This window comes from Fistularia commersonii, chromosome 2, assembly GCF_037954325.1.
Source record: "Fistularia commersonii isolate RoL2024-O1a breed Wild chromosome 2, RoL_Fcom_v1.0, whole genome shotgun sequence".
Taxonomy (NCBI): domain Eukaryota; kingdom Metazoa; phylum Chordata; class Actinopteri; order Syngnathiformes; family Fistulariidae; genus Fistularia; species Fistularia commersonii.
Window position 1 is genome coordinate 1,378,269 of NC_141285.1, and position 25,888 is coordinate 1,404,156.

At 42.7% G+C, this 25,888-nt stretch overlaps 1 protein-coding gene across 5 annotated transcripts in view; it reads right to left on the reverse strand.

Annotated features, from left to right (window-relative positions):
* Positions 1–25,888, reverse strand: part of ltbp1 (latent transforming growth factor beta binding protein 1) — a 189,434-nt gene that overhangs the window by 132,828 nt on the left and 30,718 nt on the right. For all 5 annotated transcript variants that reach the window (XM_086164018.1, XM_086163999.1, XM_086163991.1 and 2 more), the window contains exon 3: positions 22,604–22,940. In XM_086164018.1, the coding sequence (XP_086020144.1) occupies positions 22,604–22,940 (337 nt within the window). The remainder of the gene's footprint in view (positions 1–22,603; positions 22,941–25,888) is intronic.

Here is a 25,888-nt window from a genome sequence, read left to right on the forward strand (position 1 = left end):
TTTGGTGGTCAGTGTTGATACTAAGGCGGAGTGTGGAAAAGAAAATCATTCTTGTTTAGTTTACATTCGAAGATATGGCCACTACATAATTATGTCATTAATCACATTTAGTGACCTACTGGGCACAAAGTCGTTTAAAAACACGCACACACACACACACATGCACAAACACACACACGCAAATGTAGTTAAGGAAACAGAACGCTTGTAAATACACTCCTTGTCAGAGTGCTGGCGCTAATAGGGCCGAATCTTTACGCTCAGAGTTTTGCAGTTTATTTCAACTAGTCGTTGCAACAGTGCATGCAAAATAGGCACCCAATAAAAGTGAATGTCTCTGTATGTGGACTAGTTATCACTAGTGATCAACCAGTCCAGGGTGAAGCCGCCTCTCAACCAATGACAGTTGTATTGGCTCAAACCCCCCAAAAATCATACTTCTCAAAAGCAAACAAACAACATAATGTAACTTTTGTGTGAAATCAAACTGTCCACTCATTCATTTTGACTTATTCTAAGGACATTATATCAAAATTGGATCACTAGTTTGTTTTTCCACTTTGGGTTCATACATTTGATTTCCATTGATCAGTTTGTTGTCAGCGCATTCAACTATGTAAAGAACAACCAGAATATGTCATTCATTCACATCTAGGATGTATTATTTTAGTGTTTTTCAAGCACAGACAGACGGAAAACCTCCTTTTAAATTATTTTTAAATTTTTTTTTCCAATGTGTATATATATTTATTTTGCTGTTATTTGAATAGCAGCTTTGACGTTTGTTCAAAAAACCATAACCCTTGTTATTTCCCCTTTTCAGCTAAAAAAAAACAATGTTTTGATTCTTCCTTCATGCTGGACATCCAGGATTTGAACATAATATTTCGGCAGGAAAGTTGAAATGTTATTTTTCGCCTGATTCCAACATATTTCCCTGATGTGACACATCTCGATCGGTTCTTATCCGACTGAAAATCGCCATCGAAACGGATCAAACGGGACAATCTGGGGTTTCTGATTTTGAACCTTTTTCCAACATGCGTTGACATTTAAAAAATACTCGTATTCCCTTTTTGCTTGGAAAATGTCTGTGGTTCAACCAGAAAGGCTTTCTGATACAGGGTCAATGTCAAGAGAGGCTCGGATTCGACCCGGCGTGGGAGAAAACTGTGAAAAAAGGATAAAAATCGCTGGAGAAAAGAATCAGATTTTCAAAAATGCTAATTCTGTTCTGTATAAAGTTCATACGGCGAACAGCGGCAAAGGGAAGCTTCGGAGCCGCCGGCTGTTCAAGGTGAGACGTATTTTATCGTCAAATATTTGGAGCTAACGGGTCGAGCTCTGGGCTCAGACAAGTAATATCAGAACTATTTAATTTGAAAATGAAAGATAGTTATTTAGCAACCTTTCCAAACACGATACAAAGACCGGTGAGCCAACGCTTCGCCATAAAAGACGCCACCTACAAAACAAACAGCAAATCTTCCCCGAAGCAAGATTTTCAAGATATATCGTGAGGTTTGATCCGAAATGGCAGAGCATAACTTGGACGAAGGCCGATAGGAAATAGGAGTCAACAGAAATTCTATGTCGCTTTGCTTTCGGAAGTTCCTATCAGGAAACTCCTTTTTACCGAGGGCCAAATGTCAAATAAAGCCATCTGGTCCTTCATGTTAAATAACTTAATTACTCATTCAAATCTAAAATTTTATGTAATTTTTTAATTCTTGGACAATTTGTTGTTTTTCTGGAAGGCTAACATTAGCATACTTAGCTCCGTCTTTTGTGTACTCTTTGACAAAAGACACAAAAGACATACCGCTTTTTCTCCTTCAAGCACAAATTGTTCTTGAAACAGCAACTTTTCTCTCCCTGGACATTTTGGGTTTGTTTTTATTCTCCATTCCACATTGATGTGTGGGATCTACTGGCAGGAAATGTAGTTTACAGTCAATGCAGATATTTGACTTATTTATTTTAAGACAATAGACATTTAAGATGTTCTTGCTGGCCGCAGAAAAAGAGTTGGCGGGCCACATTTGGCCCGCGGGCCGAGAGTTTGACACTTTCGAGGGTTTCTTGTATTTACGTTTGAACGGTGGGTGGGACACGTGCGCATTTCGACCAGCTTAGCTTCCTGTAAGCTAAACACGGTTGATCGGTGTGTGACGTTTTTATTTGACGACATCATCAGTCCGAGGGAGATTCAAAAAATACCTTGCACTCTATCATTTCTTTTGCAGCAAATGTCAATTTTTTTTTTTTTTATTCCTAATCTTTTAAATCTAGCTTGCATGACCGCCGTTGTCGATTCTTCTGTTGCCATTTATTTGAAAGTAAATGGGATTATGATGAAAACCAATGTTGACGCTAAATGGTGAAACTGTGCATCAAAAATACAGAACTATTGTTAAAGCCCAAGAATTTTACGACCACAATTATTTTGATTTTATCATTTAAAAAAAACAACAACATATATATCAGTTTATCGATAAACTAGATGATGAGTGCAGCATTTTTTATAGAATTCTTTCATTGTGCTTCCACAACATATTATTACCGATAGTGTTTTTTCCAACTTTGGATCTATTCTTCTTTTTATATGTAGCATATGTATTTATATGTATACACACACACATATGTATTTCCACATATGTATGCATGTATATACAAAAACATACATGCACATACACAAATATACACACACATACATATAGATATTTATATATATAACATCAATATATTCTATTAATTACTTATTGTTTTCATTCCACATCTGATATTTGTCCAGGGAGAACATTTGGCCGTGCAACAGCAACAGTGTGAGATAAAACCAAAGGCTTAATTACAATAATGCTATTTCCTAATTGAAATTCCTACGGGAAATCAACGCTACAATAATAGCTGGTGATGCCACACGTAAACAATTATTATTAAATGCCACGAGTGAAATGTTCGCAGCTGACAGGCTGCAGGTTTGAAGGTGAGCGCCGACACATCAAGATTTATCCCATCTTAAGCCATTACGGTCACTGTACCGTGAAGTTTGTTTTTGTCTGGAGATAAATTAATCCAGTAGTCGGCACGGAGGATCTGAGCGTCCAGAGATCCCGGAGGGAGGACTAATTTAGTTTCACCGCTCAGCCAAACTGCACCCAACTTCCATAATTATCGTCTATAAGCCCCGACAGAAGCGGCGGATTAAGCGCTTCCTGGGGTGACAGGAAACAATGTTTGGAAACACCCAACCATCAAACGTAGCGCTGCTTCTCTGAGGCCGTCCTGGACGTGACCTTCAGAGAAGCTTCTCCTCGCGGCCGCGGCTTCCTCATTGGAGGGATTCGGTTTGAAAACAGCGCGAAAAAGTATCGGAAGTATCCGTTGTGTCACAACTCGGGTGACGATGTTCGGTTTTACATCCTCGTCTACTGACTCGTTTGAAATTTAATTTACACAAAAGCAATGATTTCTTGGGCTCATTTGGCTCGATGTTAAAAAATAATGTTTACCAGCGGCGTGAGCACAATTAGAATTTTATTGGTTGGAGAAAATTACTGTCATTCATTAAAAAACAAAAAAAAAAGCATATTATGAGAAAACCTCCAAAAGGAGAGGCCAAAATATATAAGCATTTGTTTTTCTTAATATCTAAATAAATCAACAGGAGTATGGTGGTGGGAAATGAGAATTTAACTGATTTACTGAAAAAATAAATATATATATATATATATATATATATATATATAAATAGGATTTAAAAAAAATATATATGTAGTCGTTTTTGGATATATATATATGTATATTTAAAAACCATCTTGAGAAAATATAATATTATATATATATATATATATATGTGTGTGTATATTACATATTATATTTTGTCAAGATGTTTTTTTTCTTTCCTTGATGGTTTTTTTATATATATATATGTATAAACTATAGTATCATTTTTGGATATATATATATATATTTTTTTTTTTATATATATATTATATTTTGTCAAGATGTTTTTTTCTTGCCTTGATGGTTTATATATATATATATATATATATATATACACAAAAACGATACTATAGTTTTTGTATTATATTTTGCATTATTTGCATTATATTTTCTCAAGATGTTTTTTTTCTTATATATATATACATATATTTATACATGTATATATATATACAAAAACGATTCTATAGTTTTTGCATTATATTTTGCATTATTTGCATTATATTTTCTCAAGATGTTTTTTTTCTTTCCACCGTCAGATTTTAGCGAATAAAACTCTTCTTCTTCCACCTGGTCAAAGTTCGTCCCATATGTCTAATCCCAAAAGGCTAATCAGTGTCAAAGACTGTCCTTTCTCTTCTCTTTTGACTTTTTAATCCATTCTTATATATTTTGGCTTCATATAAAAATACGGCACTTATATAAAATATGAACGTTTTTATTCACGACAAACAGGATCGCGCTAGATTGCGACGAAAAACACAGCTACCGTCACGAAGGAGTCGACGAAACCGTTAGCGTTGCAGAGCGCGTCGCTAAAACGGGGCGTCTTTATTTGTGACCCGGATTCTTGGCAGGGTTTCGCGGTAAAAATAAACATCAGCGACGATATTTCTCACCGGTCTCGTCAGTGTGTGATCAGCTGTCGGAGATCAGAACCACCGGGCGGATTTTACATCCGCTGATATTGAAGTAATTGCGCGAACGGCCCGGGATGGATGGCGTTTCCCATCCTTCATCTTCTCTTGCAGGTCAAGCAGGATGAACCGTCAGCCCGGCTTAGCTCTCGCCGAATGCCGGAGCTTCACTCAGCCAAATGGACCATGTGATCTGAATTGTGATGGTGCGCTGACATTACCGGAGATAAGAGGCTTATCTCAACTTAGTCACAGAGATCAATTCCTGACATACAGATAAAGGTAGAGGCTGCCGACATGAATGAAGGGGACTCTCGGGTATTATCGGGGGTTGGAGTGTTTTGAAACTTACTTTCCCATCTTTTGGATGCGAAAGATTGATAAAGACGAAAATGTAAGTCCCGTCGAAACGAGCGATCTGGCGACCGAATCGGAAGGGAACAAGAGCAGTTCGACACCAATGGAGGTGCGAGTTTGGACTCTGAGCCGACGTTGTCGCCCCAATAACTCCAATCAGATTATCCAAGCTATTTTTAAATATTCAAGGGTTTCTCTAAAAGGGGTTTCTTAGGGGGCCTGATCTCCTGACTGGAATCGCTTCTATGGAAAAGCCCTCCCAGGCCGTGACCGTGATATCAGGAGACATAAATAAAATGGACTTAACAGCTTTCCACATTGTAGTAAAAAAAAAAAAAAAAGGGTATATTAAGCCAGTGACGGCTCGGGCTGTTGAAGCAAACTTTATGGAAAGGATCCCTGCAGATACAGACATGTGTAAAACATGTTGCAGACGTCTGGAGATCCATCACTCCCCTTTCCATGTTCCACCTTGGGTCGACAGAAGTGTTTGGAAAAAATCCACTTGCTCTTTCCAACTCAGTGGTGACCCATGTAAGGGCGTCGGCCGAAGGTCAAATTTGAAGTCCACGGCGCTGGCTGGGTGAGGAACATCCCAGATGGTGCGGGTAAATTTCACCTGATGTGCCAAAACTGTCACTGTCAATGAAAAGGTGTCGATATGAGGTCACCTTGACACTGTAATCGACATATTGAACATCTGGATGGACGTTTTTGAGAAAAAGATCCAAAGGCAAATAAACCGGTTTGTGTCGGACAAACTCGATCATTTTTAAAAATGTTCTTGTTTTTTCTCAAATTCAAATTCGGCGAGCGCAGCACAGCAGGAACTTCTGATTGGGTGCCGGGTTCCAGTTCCCATTCCAAGGTGAGAGTAGAAAAGCAAAATAAAGTTGTTGTTGGAGGTGTTGACGGTCCAGTCCTTCAAAGTTTGGCTACGAGAAATATTTAAAGCTATAAGCCATTTCAACAGCCGCTCCCTTCATGGTAGTGGGCTTCTCTTCCTTACATCCATAACCAGCTTGATGCAGATCTTCCACCTCCTGCCGACTCTCAGAGGACACTCCCTTTGAGAGAGCATGTCCAGGGTGATGGAGGAGGATGAAATACCCAACGGTTTGTGGTCAGCGTGTCAAAAGTCAAGGACCCTTTAGCAGGTGCGAGTTCCAACAGCAGTAGTTTGTTTACTATAGTTTGCCTGATGATTGTATAAAAGGCAGAACTTTCCGGATGGGTGACAGCAGAGTGGATGGATGATGACACGCATCTAATCCAGAGCAATTCTTTCTGTGGCCACAAAGGTATGGGTCCACTTCAATGTCGTTTTAGTTTTTTAAACATTTCATGAAACATTTCAAACATTTCATGACGCCTGGAAGGAAGGCCATTTGCTGATCGTCCTTCATACTCCCCAATGCTGCATTCTTGGGCACGGGATGATGTTGGAGGTCTTCAAGCACACCGGCACAGCAGCCCGGGCCAAGGAGGTGTTAAACGTGTCCGTCCATACTCTCAGAGCCCTTCCTGAAATTATGTCTGGGCCGGTGGGTCTGATGGGCTACAAATTCTTCCTGGCATCCTCAGCAGACACACTAAGGGGCAACTCGCCTGGTCAGACAGTTGGGGGACGACTTGTATGCTTCATAGAGAGCATTGAATGTGTAGACGGCATCAGGGAGAGATAGGTCCTGAGGGCATACAACTTATCTCCTGCTGAAGTCACTCCACTCTGAATGCTTCAGTCTCCTCCTCATTGTCCTCAGTGCCCTCAGCAGACACCACACCTCACCATTCACTAACAGTACTTATTTGGGGTACACTGTGACGATCCTGGTGATGGCAATGTCACAGACACGATTTCTGATATCGCCGCAAACAAATGAAGCGCACTCCACATGGACACCTCTGTCTTTTTTTGTCCCAGCCGCTAGCATCAGCCCTGTAGCGTGGGAACAACAATGTTGGGCCACACTGAGGTAGCTTTCCGTGTGGACTTGTGCGGAAGCAAAGGATGATGAGCTGGAACCAGCATGATGGAGCAGAGAAGTCCAGGTGTATGCTCCCCGTCTGTTGCTGTACACCTGGCCTAGCTTGCCATTTTGCCTGGTTGCTAAAGTTATGCACCCGTAAAACCAAGGCAGAGTATCTGTCAGCTTAGCGCGAAATGCCTAAAGAGCTGGGGGTTTGCTAGTTTTGAGCCTTGCTAGCATACCGGTTCGCTTGCCCCTCCAGCACCTCCAGGCACACTGCTTCCTCCTCCAAGTCAGACACTGTCCACTTTCCCCTGGATCCCCAGTCGACCCGACACTGTGCCGAGCCTGGGTTTGATCTTCTATATCCATGAGTTGAAGTAGTTCAGATGAACTATACTTCCTGCATTGTTTGGAAGTATGCCTAGTGGGTTTGTTAGTACGCTCACCACGCCACCATCTTGTGTGCATCATTATACTATATTATGAAAGTGATAATCTTTACGTACTTCTGATTATAAAGGAAACTTGACTACTTTTCTAAGCAACAGTATCAATAGTGTTAGTGTATCACACCGTTTTTCACTTCATATGAACACCTGAACGACCACCTGTACAATTTTGCAGCAATTGTAACCTGTTCCCAAACCAAATAACCAAATAAATTCAAGTTCATTGGCGAATAAACAATCTAATTCAGCTTTTTGCTACAAACCATTAAAACAAATAGTGATGCTCCAAAGAGTAAAATCTTGCGTGTTATCTCGAATAGGCGACACCAAATCAACGGATCTAAGAAAAGAGGCAAACATAAGCTCGACCTTTTGACCGCCAACATATTTCCATCGCCTACCTATGATGGGACTCCTGCGACAGTATAAATAACAGTAAGGAGGAGCCTTGTAAATAACTCTGCCGTGACCCTGCGACGTCTTAAATAGCACTTCTGTTTCGAAGATCATGCACAGTGATGTACTTAGAGGCATCCAAGTCCGAAGGGACCCTCCGGAGGGTGGAGTTTCATTGTGCTTGTTCATTTCAAACAACTAAAAAACAATATTGTGTACCAAGATCTATGATGTAGCGTCTGATGCGGCGTTGGTATGTGCTGGGGCGGCGTCAGGTGGGACAAAATCTATCATTAGGACCGGCCGAGGAAGATTGTTTTATTAATCTGACCGCCGCTTCCCCAAGAAAGGGGGCCATTTTTTAAATTTGGTCATTCAATGACATGAACAAACCTGCAGCCGCGAGCACCGACCGATGTTGGGTATAATTTGCACGTACCCTGTATTTATTTGGAAATTTAACTGCTGCTTTTTCCATTTCAGGGATGGTTTGTAATGATAGGTCCTGGCTTTGGTTTGGTCTTAGAAATATGCCAGCGTGAGATACAACACATTTCCCCAAAAGCAGTTATGAACCAACAGTCCAGCGGCGCATGCAATTTGAGGGGGGAAAAAAAAATCGGGTGTAAACTTGCAGGTTTCTTAAAGCACTTGCACAAAAAAAAAAAAAAAAAAATCAGATCAGATCATTCAAAAAACCAGGATACTTAATGAACTAAAGTCTAAAATTAACGTTGAAAAAAGAAGCTTCCGTCGTATTAGCTCCTGTTCCCTACTTGTTTAGGAAACAGGTCAGAATCCCGTTATGAAAAGCATACATGTCTAAATCTTGACACAACGGGCAAAGGGCTTAAAACTGTATATGCTCAAAAGTCCGTAAACCTTATCAGCGTTTTTTTTCCCCAGGGTTTGACTGGTGCCCGTATATTTAACATGATCTAATGGCAATTAGGAGCGCAACTCCGACTTCCTTGACAGGCCTTGTTATTCTGCAGGGGATTCAAGGAACTTGAGAAGGAGACTAGCTCAAGTTAGCGAGATTTGTCCGTCAAAAAAAGGGTATTTCTTTGCCGTTGATTCCCCTCAGTCCTAACTAGATACAATATTTTGAAAAAAAGAATTGGTAGCAAGACTGAAGTGATTTTCTGTTCAGTTGAGGTGTCCACTGCTCTAGAGGTCGAGGGAATTTGGGAGTCTGTAAGGACGACTCGCCGAGACAGAAACTCTGTTCTTGTTGACTAAGAAACCGTTGTAAAACGCTTTAGGAACCCGTCTTTGTAACAGAACCTCCTCAGGAGCCTTCGTGAAAAGTTACAACGCCGACATAATCAAGCTGAGCGAGAAACCGTTATATGATCTCTTGGAAAACATAGAAAATGTTCAGGATTCTGTTTTTTATTCTGCAGTTAAAATATGAGAAGGGAGCATCTGCAGTGAGATGGTCTGGATCAGGGAACCAAAAATGTCAGACGGTGCTTTGACAAACGCTGATGTGCTAATGAATCGTCAAAATACACCAATCAGGAACCTCAAAGTCGGGCGATAATTTTGGCCGGCGGGCCACATTTCTTGTTTAATTTTGATAAAAAATTTTGGCCAACTAGGTATCATGTAAATTGAACGTGATCATATAAATGTACCGACATTATTTTGTACCGAATCAACCATACAAAATTAAAACAAAAGGGAAAGGGAGTTTCTAAATTTGATATTGATTGAAAATATTCAAAGCAAAGAAAAGTTTACGGTCCAGATAAAAAAAAAAGTGAGCAAAAAAGTGCCGGATGTGGCCGTAAAACGCCCGGGTTCGCTCTAAGTAGCTCTCGGTGGAAAAGAGCCGTCGTTGAAACAAACCAGTTTTTTCCAGACGCGCCGAACAGCCTCTTACTGAAAAGGTCAACTCGTGTCTCCGAGCGAAAAAAAAAAAAAAACATTATTGCCTACGAAGTTAACCTTCAGGAACGAAACCCCTTGAATTCAATGAAATTGTGAGCTGAAAGTGAGTTGGACGGAGTCTGTCCAAACTCCTGTTTCAATTATGTCGAGATGGAATAAAAGAAAATACATTGCCAATCAATAAAAGCCAAAGTCTCTTCATCAGGAGCAAAAAGCTTTAGCACCAGGCATTAGCATGCGTGCTACACACTCACGGGAGATTGATATTGATCTCCTCATCTCAACCTCCACGAGAAGGCAAATATATGTTTTAAAAGGGATTTACTTTGTATGCTTCGGTCACCCCGTGTTATGATCGGCGTTAAAAAGAGAAGCCTCCGAATCTCACGTCCGCAACCCCGATTAATATTCATGATTCTGCATCCCGATCGGGGGGCGATGTCCTCGGGACGGGACGATTAATCCATTCCACGTTCGGGTTTGATTTCAGCGAACGACCGAGAATATTTATCGTCCTGTTTGGGTCTTTTACATAACAAGCCCGAGCCAGATCGGTCACAAAACACATCTTAGCCTTCGATGACAGTGAAATGTTAAAGTATATGTTTTTAAGAAGAAGTGTCAGGGATGCTATGTGATAGAAGACTTTCAGCCAGAATAAAAGGAAAGGACAGCGGTGATGTTTGGACTCGAAACTGTTACAATGACCAGAAGACAGCAGGCAAAACTGGAGGTTGCAGAGATGAAGATGTTGAGGTTCTTTTTGGGAGTGACCAGAAGCAGGAGTCGCTGGAATCTCGGCACCGGGAGAAATTTAATCGATTAATTCACTAAAAATCAAGATCAAGAAGAAGAGATCAAGAAGCTGCAGGGTTTCAGGTACTTAGGGTCAAACACAGCACATAAAAATAATTCATTATTACTTTCGAAATTGTTCGAAGATAGTGTTACCGTCGGCGCGCGGCTGAAAAGATTTGGGGTTCAGAGTCCCCACGCTCCCCGACTGGAACCGAAAAGGCCATTTTTGCCGTCTGATGCCATTCTGCATTCTCCAGTCATCTGCTGCAGCGACATGCAGAGTAATAAACCGCAGCAGGAGTCGCTGGAATCTCGGCACCGGGAGAAATTTAACCGATTAATTCACTAAAAATCAAGCTCAAGAAGAAGAGATCAAGAAGCTGGAGGGTTTCAGGTACTTAGGGTCAACAGTCCAGAGCGTAGGAGAGTGTGGAGAAGAGGTGAAGACACGGGTCCAAGCAGGTTGGAATGGGTGGAGAAAAGTGTCAGGGGTACCAAGAGATAGAAGAACATCAGCCAGAATGAAAGGAAAGGTGTACAAGACAGTGGTGAGACCAGCGATGATGTTTGGACTAGAAACTGTTCCAATGACCAAAAGACAACAGGCAGAACTAGAGGTTGCAGAGATGAAGAAGTTGAGGTTCTCTTTGGGAGTGACCAGGATGGAGAGGATCAGGAACGAGTCCATCAGAGGGACGGCACATGTTAGATGTTTTGGAGAGAAGGTCAGAGAAGCCAGACTGAGATGGTTGGGTCATGGACAGAGGAGGGATAGAGAATATATTGGTAGACGGATGCTGGAATTGGAGCTGCCAGGCAGGAGGTCTGGAGGAAGACAAAAGAGAAGATTTATGGACGTAGTGAGAGAAGATATGAAGGTAGTTGGTGTGAGAGAGGAGGATCCAGAGAATAGGGTTAGATGGAGAAAGTTGACTCGCTGTGGCGACACCTGACGGGAAAAGCCGAAAGAAGAAGAAGAAGAAGGTGCAGGACATGTATGCTCGCTGTAGGCAGAGGTGAGGTGTGCTGTAGGGTTAACAGAGAAGTTCAAGGTGGAGGTGAGGCTTCATCAGGGATCAGCTCTGAGCCCCTTCTTGTTTGGTGATGTGCTGTGGCGACACCTGAAGGGAAAAGCCGAAAGAAGAAGATGAAGAAGATTTAAGAAGAACAAATTTGACTTTAATGCGCGTTTTTCGGGGTGGAACGATACAGTCGGCTCGTGATGAAGGTGAATGAGAAGCCCACGGCTCAGTGTCTCTCGGTATATAAACGCTAACAGAGGAAAAATACCAGTGATTACGCGCCTCAGGTTTGGTCCGACTGCCCAGAAAAATGTACAAATTCACGCGTCGGAGCGATTCGCCTTCCTTTGTGCGGTTTCTCTTTAAACATCTCCACGGCGGCTCAGTGTCACGGCGCCAACGCGAGAGACCCCGCGCCGTCAGGAAAAAACTGGAAACAACAAAAGAACTTTTAACCCGAGACACGGAAAAGATCTCTCGTCTAGTCTCAACAAAATACCTGGCAGGAGCCACGTGGCTCGGCGACGGCGCTGCCAATTAATGACACAAGGAGAGGAGACGCTGGCCGCCGTCCACCGGGTGTTTACAAGAGCTCCGGCTTCTAAATATCACAGGAGAGATTTTACTAATTTCTACGTAAACAGATTGTTGAGTCAGAGCGGAGCAGAATCTGCTCGGTCTCGGCCTTCACCGCTCTGGCTGCTATCGCAACGTGCCGCCGACTTCTGCTCTCCAGTCGTCCAAGTCTTGTTCCCCACGAGAGCTGACATACTCCGGTCTACCGTAATGAACCCGCTGAACCTCTTCGCTCGCGTATTAGTAATATCGCAACTTTGCTGCAGGCGCGCCGCGAGAAGGAAAAGAAGGAGCGAGAAGGGGAAATCTGCTCCTGACTGACTGACCGACCGGTCATCTGAAGGCCGGGTCGCTCACCGGACGAGGCCAGACCTCCGAGGCTCCGGTGCCACATGTGTTTCTGGTTGGTAACCTGACAAAGTGTGAATCATTTGAGGAGAATTTGACTCCGAACAACGCCAGATTTGCTCGGCCGTGCCGCCGATCCGCCGGTTTCTGATCCGCTGGACGGGGAGGGGCCTCATCCAGACTCCGAGGAGCCTTTCCGAGGCCCGAAACTCAAATTTCCGAGGAATAATCCCCACGTGCGAACATCGACAGGGAAGGACGACGACGAGGGTGGAGCTCGGCGCTAAAGTCGCGCGTTCAACAATCACGACTGCGCGCCGTTTATATATCGGGATGTTGGTTTCTAAGATCTCAGAGGAGGCGCCAGGAAACAGATCTATCCCATACAGTAAACCCTTGTTTTTTGCAGGGGTAACGTTCCAAAAAGAACCCGTGATCGGCAAAATCCATAAAGTAGAAACCTTTATTTTATTTTTTTTTTACAATTATTATACGATTAAATACTCTATTATACATTGAAAAGAAAGAACAAACCACTTTACAGGGTCAATCGTTTGTTTCACAAATAAAAGTACTGTACTTTAGAAAGGTTTTTTTCAACAAATAACTTCCGTACTGTCAAATAATAATTTTAATCATCAATGTGAACAGAAGGCTTCAAATGGCAGAGATTAGCTCCGCCCACCGCGACCAGAGGAATAGGATTTAACGGGAGAAAATTAAAAATGATGAAAAAAAATTGCGGACAGTTGCAACCCTTTTTGCATCCTTATTAAAACTTATCGCTGCTGTCGTCCTTATGTTTTTTCCTTCCTTCTTTACGGAACGAACGGAAGATTCATTCATTCCGTAATGCCGACCTACAGCCGCATAGCTTTTAGCTTCCCTTAGCATGTCCAGAAGTTTAACTCTATCTGCCATAGATAGCATCTTCCGCTAACTTTTGGGCCCTTTTGTCGGTCTAGAGCGTTTTGTCAACATGATGGGTTTTAGAGAAACTCGAAGAGAATTTGCACGTACGTCATGTAAATTCGTCAAGCTGTTTTACGTACGTGTACATATTAAACTGCGACGTTATTGACGCACAGGTAGAGAAGAAGCGGAGTGACTTTTTAGCCAATCAGAATGCAGAGCACAATGCACCATGCAAATCCGTGAAGTAGCGAAACCGTGAAAAGTAAACCGGGTTCTAGCGAGGGATCGCTGGACTTCTATCGAGAACGATCTGGACCGATGACGCCTTCCTGCGAGACGTTTCCGAGAAGGTTTACATTTGTTTGACCGTTATTAGTGTATCATCGATTTGCCAGTTGGCCACGCCGCTCTGTACAAAGTTGACCTTTCACTTAATGTGTCTGGCTCTGGTAATTAAACACACCTTTGTCAACAAGTTCCAGCCAATCATTTCATTATACGCTTATTTTCCACGGGTCAGCCCACGAATCTCGGTCGGCCAAACACCCCGGAGCGGCTAATCTTTGCGATCCGGCGGCGAAAACAACGCGCCGTCTCAGGTTGCATTTCTATATCGAACCCTGCGAATGAGTGTTTTCTCGGCCCCGTGGGAAAACAGCTCCGGGCGGATTTCTTTTATTTCTGCCGGGCGTCGCCCATTCAAGGGTTAGAGATCCCATACGTTCGGCTACGGCGCTTGACCCTTGCAGCTGAACCGCAGTGACAGCCATTACAATAGAATTAACCTGTCGTCCGTGATTTATAGGCCGGGCCGCAACGATAGGGGAGCCGCTCTTCATCACATTCTGGCCTTACAAGCACATGTGAACCCGCTGGGAATTGCCGGCGAGATGTCAGCGCAATTGCTCATCCCTCTGCCGGCGCAACAATAACAACAACAACATTTCCCCGAGATATTTGTCCCGGCCCTATCTTCTAATCATTTCTTCTTCTTTGTCTCTTGTCCCTTCTGGTATTGACCACATGGTGCGTGATTCATCACCGCAGAATGGCTTTTTCCCGGTACAAATTCCACACACACACACACACACACACACACACACACACACACCTCGGATACAAATCATTTGACATTATTTCATAGTTAATTTATCTTAAAGAAAAGGGTCGGCAAACATCGCGCGGCCGGAAAGAGGGTTGAAGAAATTGGAAAACTAGCCGGAAAGCTAATCTGAAGTTGCTAGTAATGCTAATGGAATAAATGTCCAAACAACCCGCTGGCTTTTCCAACCACTGGTTAACTTATTGTTTTGTTTTCAAACATTTTGTGTTGACTAGTTTGGAATTAACCGTGCATTTACAAAAAAAAAAAAAAAAAAAAAAAAAAAAGCATTTTAAAAATGGTAAAAATGCACCGACGATGCTAATACACTGCGTAAGTTAAACTTGAACAAATACTCAATGTCAATAAAAACATACTGATAGCAATTCACTGATGTTATAATGGATTAATTATCCGCAATGTTTTTAAAAGGAAAATGAAACAGTATTTGTGATCACTTTCTAAGATTAAGTCCTTTAGAAAACGCATTATTATTCTTTTAAACCTGGGTTGATTAACAAGGAACAGTAATATGAAATTACTAAAATGTTGTTTTTCATGCAAAATTACAATAATAATAATTGCATTCATAGAAAAATAACTGATGATGATTGTCAAAAATGTTGGCGGTTTAAGTCAACTTTGCAAAATAAATAGCAGGAAATGATGGATTATTTTCACTATTATGTGCATTTAATTGGACAAAATGTGTATTTATTTAAAAACAGCAACACTCATCAATATTATGGAGGTAATGATTGTCGAAAAGGCGTTTATAGCGGCCGACTTTTGTCTCTCCGCCACAACAAAAATGTTTTCATTCCTGCAGGATGTCTTCTTCCCACCTTGATAAAAAGCGTAATATAAACGACTTAATATTTATTCATTACGTTTTCCAACCGTTGAAATAATACGACCGCAATAAAATCGAATTTATACGGCGCTTTGTGAAAACGGAAGACAGAATTAAATACGTTGCGTTAAAAGAGATTTAAGAAGTTATGCATCATCGGGGGAAAGAAAAATGCAAAAGAGGCGGCGAGAAAAAGTCACGCCGGGTCGAATTAATAAAAAGCAAAAGAACGCATTGGTGTAAAAATAAGACTTAATAAAGAACCAGTCGTTTACCTGGTTTTTATATGTTTTTATATGTTTTTAACATCGTGTCTCCAGCCGCTTCGTCACGGACGATTCGCAGATGCCACTTTTTGGCCTTAAACCAAATTAATACGGAAATGAAAATTGATCCCCCGCCGCCGCCGCCGCCTCCTTCCCGCCCCCTGTCATTGAAATGCCTGTTTAATGAGGACACGGGGGCCAAAATGAGAATCGGTGCTTTGGGAGTCTGCTGATCTGGAATTCTGATAATTCCTTCTGGAGGTTTTCCTTAACTCTGTCCTGCCCAGAGAGGAGGGGAAGTTGCGATCGGATACTGAACGCCCGATCAAACGATACCTCGGCGAGATCCTCGCGGCGGACGGCGAAAAGATAACCGTTTATTTACCATCGGTCTGTTAAAGATATACCGAGTCTGGCACCGTTTCTTTCTCTTTTTTTTTTTCCCCTCCCCGCCGGAAAGACTTCCCTCTCGCCTTCATCGAGCCGCCGGTCCGATAAGAAGTCAGTTACCCGGCCACGGCCGCCCTGTATTTTATCAGATGCCAAAACTGCCTGGTTGCGCTAACCAATGAGAATGGCCGCTTTTAAAAAAGACAAATCTCTCCTGCAAATTGAGAGCAGCTTTCGAGGACACGGATCTGGTAGCAATTACGGGTTGCGGCGCATAATAAACCCTCTGACGTTTAACAGAGGGCATGTAAAACACAGCACATAAAAATAATTCATTATTACTTTCGAAATTGTTCGAAGATAGCGTTACCGTCGGCGCGCGGCTGAAAAGCTTTGGGGTTCAGAGTCCCGACGCTCCCCGACTGGAACCGAAAAGGCCATTTTTGCCGTCTGATGCCATTCTGCATTCTCCAGTCATCTGCTGCAGCGACATGCAGAGTAATAAACCGCAGCAGGAGTCGCTGGAATCTCGGCACCGGGAGAAATTTAACCGATTAATTCACTAAAAATCAAGATCAAGAAGAAAAGATCAAGAAGCTGGAGGGTTTCAGGTACTTAGGGTCAACAGTCCAGCGCATAGGAGAGTGTGGAAAAGAGGTGAAGAGACGGTCCAAGCAGGTTGGAATGGGTGGAGAAAAGTGTCAGGGGTACCAAGAGATAGAAGACTTTCAGCCAGAATAAAAGGAAAGGTGTACAAGACAGTGGTGAGACCAGCCATGATGTTTGGACTAGAAACTGTTCCAATGACCAAAAGACAGCAGGCAGAACTAGAGGTCGCAGAGATGAAGATGTTGAGGTTCTCTTTGGGAGTGACCAGGATGGAGAGGATCAGGAATGAATCTATCAGAGGAACAGCACATGTTAGATGTTTTGGGGAGAAGGTCAGAGAAGCCAGACTGAGATGGTTGGGTCATGGACAGAGGAGGGATAGAGAATATATTGGTAGACGGATGCTGGAATTGGAGCTGCCAGGCAAGAGGTCTGGAGGAAGACCAAAGAGAAGATTTATGGACGTTGTGAGAGAAGATATGAAGGTAGTTGGTGTGAGAGAGGAGAATCCAGAGAATAGGGTGAGATGGAGAAAGTTGACTCGCTGTGGCGACACCTGACGGGAAAAGCCGAAAGAAGAAGAAGAAGAAGAAGGTGCAGGACATGTATGCTCGCTGTAGGCAGAGGTGAGGTGTGCTGTAGGGTTAACAGAGAAGTTCAAGGTGGAGGTGAGGCTTCATCAGGGATCAGCTCTGAGCCCCTTCTTGTTTGGTGATGGTCAAAATCCTGCTGAAGATCATTTGGAGACCCAAAATTGAAAAATCCATGAGGGGTTTGAAACGTCGTCTTCAAACCTTGATAGAGCCAAACAAGCGTTTGTCCTCTCGTCATCTTCTTGTTGTGGCAACTGGACTTGGAGAAACATCTTCAGGTGAAGAAATTCAAGTCCGGTTGCGACAAGAATTCACCCGGATGACGGCGAAAAAAATTCACGGCACGCCGACCAAGCGTTGGCTCGTCATATGGAGGTACAACCATCCACACATCTGGTCAACTTCGGGTCTCCTATGAACCTCGGAAAATATGAACCAGGGACCTTCTTGCACCGACCACCAGAGTACTCCTAATTTATTGCATTGCTATTTTCGGTGATCGAATCCCATTTTCCTCACCGTCTAATGAGTTCCTTGCCAAAAACATGCCCTAAAAAGGAGCGGGTGGGTGACGGGGAGGGGCTATGCTTGCTAGCTTATCGGTATCAGGGGAGAAAATACAAGCAGAAACCTCTTTACAAGGGAAGAAAAAGATCAATTCAGGTTCCACACAAAGACCTTCTTGAGTCGGCAGCAGCCTCCTCGTCCCGGCCACATTCACCCCCCGTGCTCAAAAACGCAGTTATTCATTCATCCATCGGCCACGATAAGGTGAAACAAACAGCGCTTTGTTTGGTTCGATCCCACTGAGGAATAGAAGTAGACCCACGCCCTTCGAGCTCCACACCAACTAGATGGCTTTCTTACTCATTCTGCCTTTTTTTGATTCTTCGTGAGGAATAACTCGCCGAAAAAAAAGGGCCTCTTGTGTGCTCAAGTACGAGATAGCGTTCTCCCCGTTCACACACTCCGATGGCGGCGGATCTGCGCCGATCGGGCCGTCGGGAGCAACTTGGGGTTGATCTTCTCAGATTAAAACAAACTGATGGAAAAAAAAGAAAATATCCAAGATGTGCTCCTGGCAGAAGAAGAGTTGTTCCTTCAGTTGTTAGCGGCGGAGCCAAAAATAGCCGTCACGATAGCGAGAATGCGGAGATTGTTTGTTTGTTTTTACTCAATATGGGAAAAGAATTCGAAGTATGAACGAATGGCTGGAAGAAATAGTGTCATCATCTGTGACATCATGGAATGCAGTTACGCATGAAACAACACAGCGAGTGTTGCAACTGATCCCCGTCAGTCACCTCAGTCTAAACATCTTTAAAAATCCGGCCCATCTGCTCCTGATCCGTCCCCTCTGAACTTACCATGACCTGGAGGACTGCGAATCCACAAAGGACATATTTGAGGACATTTTCGGATGACCCCCTTTTAGCCACGAGTGCTACTAGGCACTCCCAGACGTTCCCAACCCGAAGCCGAGCTCCAGCCTTAACGCTAACCCTTAGGCTACCTAACTCTACGACGAAAAGTCAGACAAGCTCGGGAGCGGCGTCGTTGGAAAGCACACCCAAGACGACGAGTATTTGGCACCAATTTCCAGTGCCCGAACTCATACTGTTTCTTCAGATAAATAATTTTGAGGATCGCCTTTTTGGGATGGCGAGTACAACCCCTTGACCTAGCCCCCCCTTTTTTAGTTTTGGCACCAGTACTAACGGAAAGGCCACATTTACCAGAGTCCTAATCCAAGCCCGAAACTCAACTCTTAGTCATCCCCTCTGAACTTATCAGGACCTAGATGACCGTAAATCCACAAAAGACATATCTGAACCCCCCCTTTTAGAGTGGTTCCAGAACATACAAGTGCTACAAGGCACCTCCAGGCGACACGTTCAGTGTGGCATGCGAGTTCTGATGCTTTAGCTCCAAGAACTACCTGGACATTCTATACCTCCCCGGTGCCGCACTCCGACATCCACGGTCCACAAAAGACATAGCGGAGGACGTTTTAGGACAACTTTAGAATGGGTCCAGAACATACAAGTGCTGCAAGGTACCTCCAGGCGACACGCTCACTTTGGCATGGCGATGCATTAGCGCCGAGAAAAAACAGGAAATGCTGATTAGCAATGGCTTTAGCTCACCACTGCCGCACTCCTTACATTTACTCTGGATGAAAAACCGTTCATATCCCACTGAGTTGATAAATCGAGGTCATCATTTATCACAATCAATGGCTGATAGATCAGCAACTAGGCTTCTACTCTGCTGATCACATGAGCAGAGCGTTGAACCTGACAGTTTTGGCTTCTCGAGATTTTCAGCGGTTCCGACCAAAAAAAGTGATCGGTCTCACCTTCGACTTGTAACTTTTCTGAACTCTTGGTTTTCCTTTGAATGGTAAATATTTATTCAGGGACAACAAACAACAACAAAAAAAAAAAACGGGACTTTTAACAGCAGCTCTGGATGATTTGAACCATTTCACTTCTACTTTGAACAGTCGTCAATATCTTTATCTTAAAAAACCAGTTTAAAACCTCGGCTGTGTAAATGTTACATTAATGTTCTGCTGATTTAACCATTTGATTTGATGACACCCTGCAGCCTGAGGCTTTAGGGTGTCGTTTGTTGACTATAAAAAGGATGTCTCTGCTAAGTATGTCTCCGGTGGCAGAAAAATCAAGATGGAAAATGCTGAATTCATAGCTTGAAAACGGGAGTCAATAAACCGCCGGTTGACGTCACAGTGGCCGTGACCATTTGGTTTATACGGACTTTGGTCAGACCCGGAGAAGCTTTTTGAATTATAAGGTCTCCAAAAGTCTCCCACAAGTCCAGCTGCACTTGATTCAACCCTTCTGGACGGGCTGTTTTAGCATTCAAACTGGCTGGAGGGCCTCTTTAAAACTTGCTGGCGTCGGGGAGTGAATTTTTGTTTTGCTCTGCTCGAGTTATTGTGCTCTGGATTTGACCCGTTAAAATATGAGTTAAAATAATTTTAAATCCAGGACACGCTCGCAAAAAGGTTTCGCACCGATGCTATTGGCTGAACTGATGGTCTCCATTAAAAAAACATGTATTTATATCTATACATATACATACAGTGATCCCTCGCTATAATGTGGTTTACTTTTCATGTTTTCGCTACTTCCTGGATTTGCATGGTGCATCGTGTTCTGCATTCTGATTGGCTAAAAAGTCACTCCTCTTCTTCTCTACCTGTGCGTCAATAACGTCGCAGTTTAATATGTACACGTACGTAAAACAGCTTGACAAATTTACATGACGTACGTGCAAATTCTCTTGCGATTTCCAGTTTCTCTAAAACCCATAATGTTGACAAAACGCTCTGGAGCGACAAAAGCACCTTGCAGGGCCCAAAAGGCAGCGGAAGATGCTATCTATGGCAGATAGAGTTAAACTTCTGGACATGCTAAGGGATGCTAACATGCTAAAAGCTATGCGGCTGTAGGTCGGCATTACGACATTAATGAATCTTCCGTTCGTTCCATAAAGAATGAAGAAAAAAACATAAGGACGACAGCAGCGATAAGTTTTAATAAGGATGCAAAAAGGGTTGCAACTGTTTTTTCATAATCATTTTTAATTTTCTCCCGTTTAATCCAATTTTTCGGGTCGCGGTGGGCGGAGCTAATCTCCGCCATTTGAAGCCTTCTGTTCACATTGATGATTAAAATTATTATTTGACAGTACAGTACAGAAGTTATTTGTTGAAAAACACCTTTCTAAAGTACAGTACTTTTATTTGTGAAACAAATGATTGATCCTGTAAAATGGTTTGTTCTTTCTTTTCAATGTATAATAGAGTATTTAATTGTATGATAATTGTAAAAAAAAAATGAACGTTTCTACTTCATGGATTTTGCTTATTACGGGTTCTTTTTGGAACGTAAACCCACGAAAAACAAGGGTTTACTGTACTCACATATCAATCGATCAATCGGTGCTGGAATAGGTTGTTCTGAACGGGACGTTGTTAACATGCCGGAGACGATCATGAAGTAAGACAGAGGTTAAACTCCTGGGTTCACCAGGCTTTCACAAGAGGAAACTCAGACTTCAAACAACCCCAATCAGTCCACAAAACCCTTAGGAAGTCTTTCATTCCTGCAGCTGCAGTCGTGGCATACCGATGCCCGTCTGGCTGGAGCTGGTCTTTTACGGCTTCAAACTGGACTGCGTGTATTAGGGATTTATTGGCATCTGTTTTGCGGCAGTCCCAGCATTTTCCTCGCTCAGAACATCTTTGTAGTGACTTGTACCGTCTTCTAGGACTGCGCTGGAGGTTGCGGTTCAGAATAAGCCGGCGCCGCCCAAAATGCAAAATAGCTGTTGTAGCATTTTGCGCAGCTATAGCTTAAATCACTTGTTGTTGTGATATATTTGCGGTGTATTTGTTTGTCAGCAAACATTCATCTCCTCACTCCTTCCATTTCAAAACATTAGAATTCAACGTCAGATGGAATTCTGTTGGTGCGATCCAAACTTCAACTGATGGAAGTAGCTTGAAGCTACGCTAAGCTCCAGCGACGGCGTTCAACCCAAGGGGTCCGTCGTCATTGTTAACCGAAATACCGTTTCTACCGTACACTATTTGCATACATATCGGCCATTTGTGCCGAGCTATTTTACCTTTCCTTTTCCTAAATTGTTAATATTTGCATGAATATAGACCAATTATAAGCGCGTACAATACGCACTCACTCACAACACTGCTGCTAGCGCAATCCGCCCGTAATTTAATAGAATCGCAACACACATCGTAACTCCAAAATAGTGCTCGTGTAAAAAACAAATCCTTGCGTTTTGACTCTACTGTAATTTTTTTTACTATATATATATAGTAAAAAAAATAGTAAAAAATAGTAGTAAAAAATATAATAGTAAAATAGTAGTAAATAGTAAAAATATATAGTAAAAAAACTATATATATATATATATATGTATATATATATAGTAAAAAAAATTACAAAAAAAATTACAAAAAATTAGTATACCTACTTGTTTTTAAAAGAAAAAAGAAATTGTACATAAATAAGCTGCACTTTTCCCTGTGGAAACATGAAATATTAACGCAGCAAGATGTTACAGGGAAGATTTTTTTGGAAAACTTTAAATAAATGACTGTAACGTCTTCAACTACCGGTACAAAAAACAAATACTTTTTTTGCAACGGCCTAATTTCCTTCAACAGCCGGACTGATGGCTTTCAAACGGAAAGCCGCATCAATGGTTTGCCGAAACGCTTTCATTTGTCCGCTGTGACGGTATATAAAAATCCATAAATTACCCGCACGGTTGTAAAAGTTCTCAACGCGCGTGGACTAAAACAGCGGCTTACATGCCCGAATTTTCCTGAAGTCAATGAAAAGTAGGATCTTGAACCGACTTACTGTTGTTGGATGTGCTGCTGGATGTAATGTGGTCGCACAAGCTGCGGCGCCGCTTTGAGCGTTAGCTTCATCTGGCCCACGTTAGCGGCCGGCGGCATCGCCAGGTCGTAGCCGCCGGGAGGCACCTGCTGAGGTATGGGTCTCTGGGGGACCGTGTTGTGGCCGTTGCCGAGCCCGTTGGTGTGGCCGCCGCTGGTTCCGGTACCGGGCAGCGCCGGGAAGGGGTGCGTCGGTACCGTCTTGTGTTCGCACGCCTTCCCGCTAGAGCCGGGTTTGCAAACGCAAAGCTGAGGCCTCAGGCACATTCCTCCATTTTGGCACTGGGGGATGCAGTTCGCTGAAACACATAAATCCAGGTAGAGAAGAACACGGGAGTCAGTGACATGGATGGAGAAGAAGAACGAGCGACGGTAAAACGAGGAGGAAATCTCGTCAACGCTTCAGCGCCGCTCTTTTAACCCGGGCGCCGGTTAGAAGTGGATATTCGCGTCCGTTACGTATGTACACGCAAAGTCATTTAGGTCGTTAACCCTTGTGTTGTCTTGCGGGTCAAAAGTGACCCACTACCATGTTTAGCTGTAGAAAAAACACCTGAACCTATTTTTTTCCAACTTGAAATTTGACTTTTCCTAATGAGACCCCATTTTTAGAAAAAGTGATACTTCTTTTTGTTTATGTTTCCATGTGGGCTGTAAACCACTAGGGTACAAAGATTGTCCAATGGGTCATTTTTGACCCGTCAGACAAGGGGAGTAAACACAATGTTAATATCGCACGAGGGTTAAACACATTTTATAGCATGTACAACAATGATATCACAATATAAATGTCGTTATTACTATACATCACTATGGTTCTTGATGTGGGGCCTGGAAAGAGTCCGCGTTATGTTAAGCTAGCGTGGATTTTACACCAGTGAGCGTGAAAAAGCAGAAAAAGCTCAGGTCGCCAAACCAGAAAAATGTCTTTGTACCTTAAGGATAAATAAGATTCATCTCAATGAATGGTTTAGCGAGATACGCTTGGATGTAAACGTCCTCCCGAAGTCCAAACCCCTTGCAGTCGGTTGGTCGGTTGGTCGGTTGGACCTTGAGCGCCGAGAAGGTCTTTCCAATGTTTGGAGAATTTGGAGTTTCAAAATGTCGCAGCACGGTTCATCAACAACCCAGACGGGATGTTTGAAAGGATAGGAAAGTGGCGGTGTAAAAAAAAAAATCGATATGTATCGATATATCGATCCGACAGCTGACGATCCGATGCGTCGACACGTCCACAAGAGGCGGGAGGCGGACATTGATATGGCTGAGAAGGACGCCGACTTACGCACTCCTGTAGGTTTAAAATCGTTCGTGTGGAAGTATTTCGGCTTCCGCAAAAACGGGAAAGAATTGGTAAAGGATGTGGCGATATGGAAAGAATGTGGAATTGAAGTTCGCTACTGTGGCAACACTTCTAATTTGTCGGCTCGCCCGAAAAGACGGCGAGCTGTTGTTGAAGGTGAATGTTCAGAAAAAGCCCAGCTGGGTACATCTTTCCCACAAAAGTTACCGAGCAGTTCGAAAAGGGCCAAAAACATATCAGTCATTTTTTTGTTACACCCCTTAAGTATATCTACAGAACATATGCATTTTTATTTTATATTGAAGGAGGTATAGGCCTACTTTTTACTGCTAGTGCACATTCTGGCTCATTGCACTGACTGTGGAGTATTTTATTTATATTTTATAGTAAAGGAAGCATAGGCCTATGTTTTATTTTTTATATTTATTTTGTTTGCACTTTTGTGGCCATTGCACTGATATTGTTAAGTTCTCTTTCATGTAGGGCTAAAGAAAGGCTCTTCAATATATCTTTCTGAAATAAAATATATGATATGACAGCTTCCGTTGATTTATTCAAAATTTGAAATAGTGAAAAAAAAATCTTATTAAAAAATCATATCGTAGTTAAAAAAAATCATATTGAATCGAATTGTGGGGCATTTTTAAGTATCGAAAAAAGAATCGAATCGATCGAATCGCTGCCTTGAGAAATCAAATCGATCGAATCGTCATGATGGCTCTGATTTACACCCCTCGTCGATAGCGTGGGTACAAAGTCCAGCCGGGCACGACATCCATACCAGAAACACCTCAAGGGCATCCGGATGGATCTTAAAGGTCTTTTCACAAAGAAAGAAGAAAATGAGGAGAATGAAAACAAGGAAAAATGCATGACGGAGGATAAAACCAAACACCATCGGACGCGAACGCAACCCAAGCTGCGTTCTGAAAGGTGGCGTGAAAACACCCGTGTTTTTAATACCGTTTAATCTTTGTGCATCCCCCTTTTTTTTTTTGAAACGGTACTGTGCAAATCCCTGCTTGGACCTGCCATGGCAACCAGAAGCAAACTCTGGTAACAATCTGGAGCTGGTCTTTGAAGGCTGTTACAAGCGGGGAGAGGAGACAAGCCCCCCGGCTGTGCATTGTCTTCTCTTTCCAGCAGACTGGGAGGGAGGAGGGGGGAGAAGACGGGAAGCCAAGCGGCGGCTGCATCCGCCGCCGGATTGGACGACCGCTCGCCGCCCGCTTTTCCAGGCCCCGCCTCCCGCCGGACCGACACGAGCGCCTGAGCGGCCGCTGGACGCCAAGCGCTGAAATAACTGACTTTCTGAAGGAAGTCTGGAGCGCAAGAAGCTTCGCGTTTGATGTTTTTTCCAACCGATGTGCTTGACGGTGTTGAAACTCCACTCGGGGTTTGTTGTGACGCATTTTGTAATAACAGTGCATTTGGTAATAAACGTCCAAAATGTAATAACTTTTTCATTTCATTTTGTAATAAAGCCGCATTTTGTAATAAACTGCCCCAATGCATTTTGTAATAAATTTTGCCGCATTATGTAATAAGTTATTCCATATTGAGAAGATTATTACAAAATGCACTTGCAACTTTTTTATTTTCTAGGAAATGTAATAACATAGTGCATTATGTAATAACAATTCGAAAGCATAAGTTTGTTAATTGTATTTTATTTTACTCTAAAGTATTTGTAAAAGCTAGGCCTATTATTAGCATCACTGTATTAGCCTAGTAGCAGTACTTAGCAATTACTATCAGTACACTATTCAAAGGTTGCATTAACAGAGAATATTCTATAAATTCCATGTTATTATTATGTAATAACAATTCTAAAGCATAGTTTATTTGTTTGTTCATTGTATTTTATTTTACTTTAAAGTATTTGTAAAACCTAGGCCTATTATTAGCATCACTGTATTAGCCTAGTAGCAGTACTTAGCAATT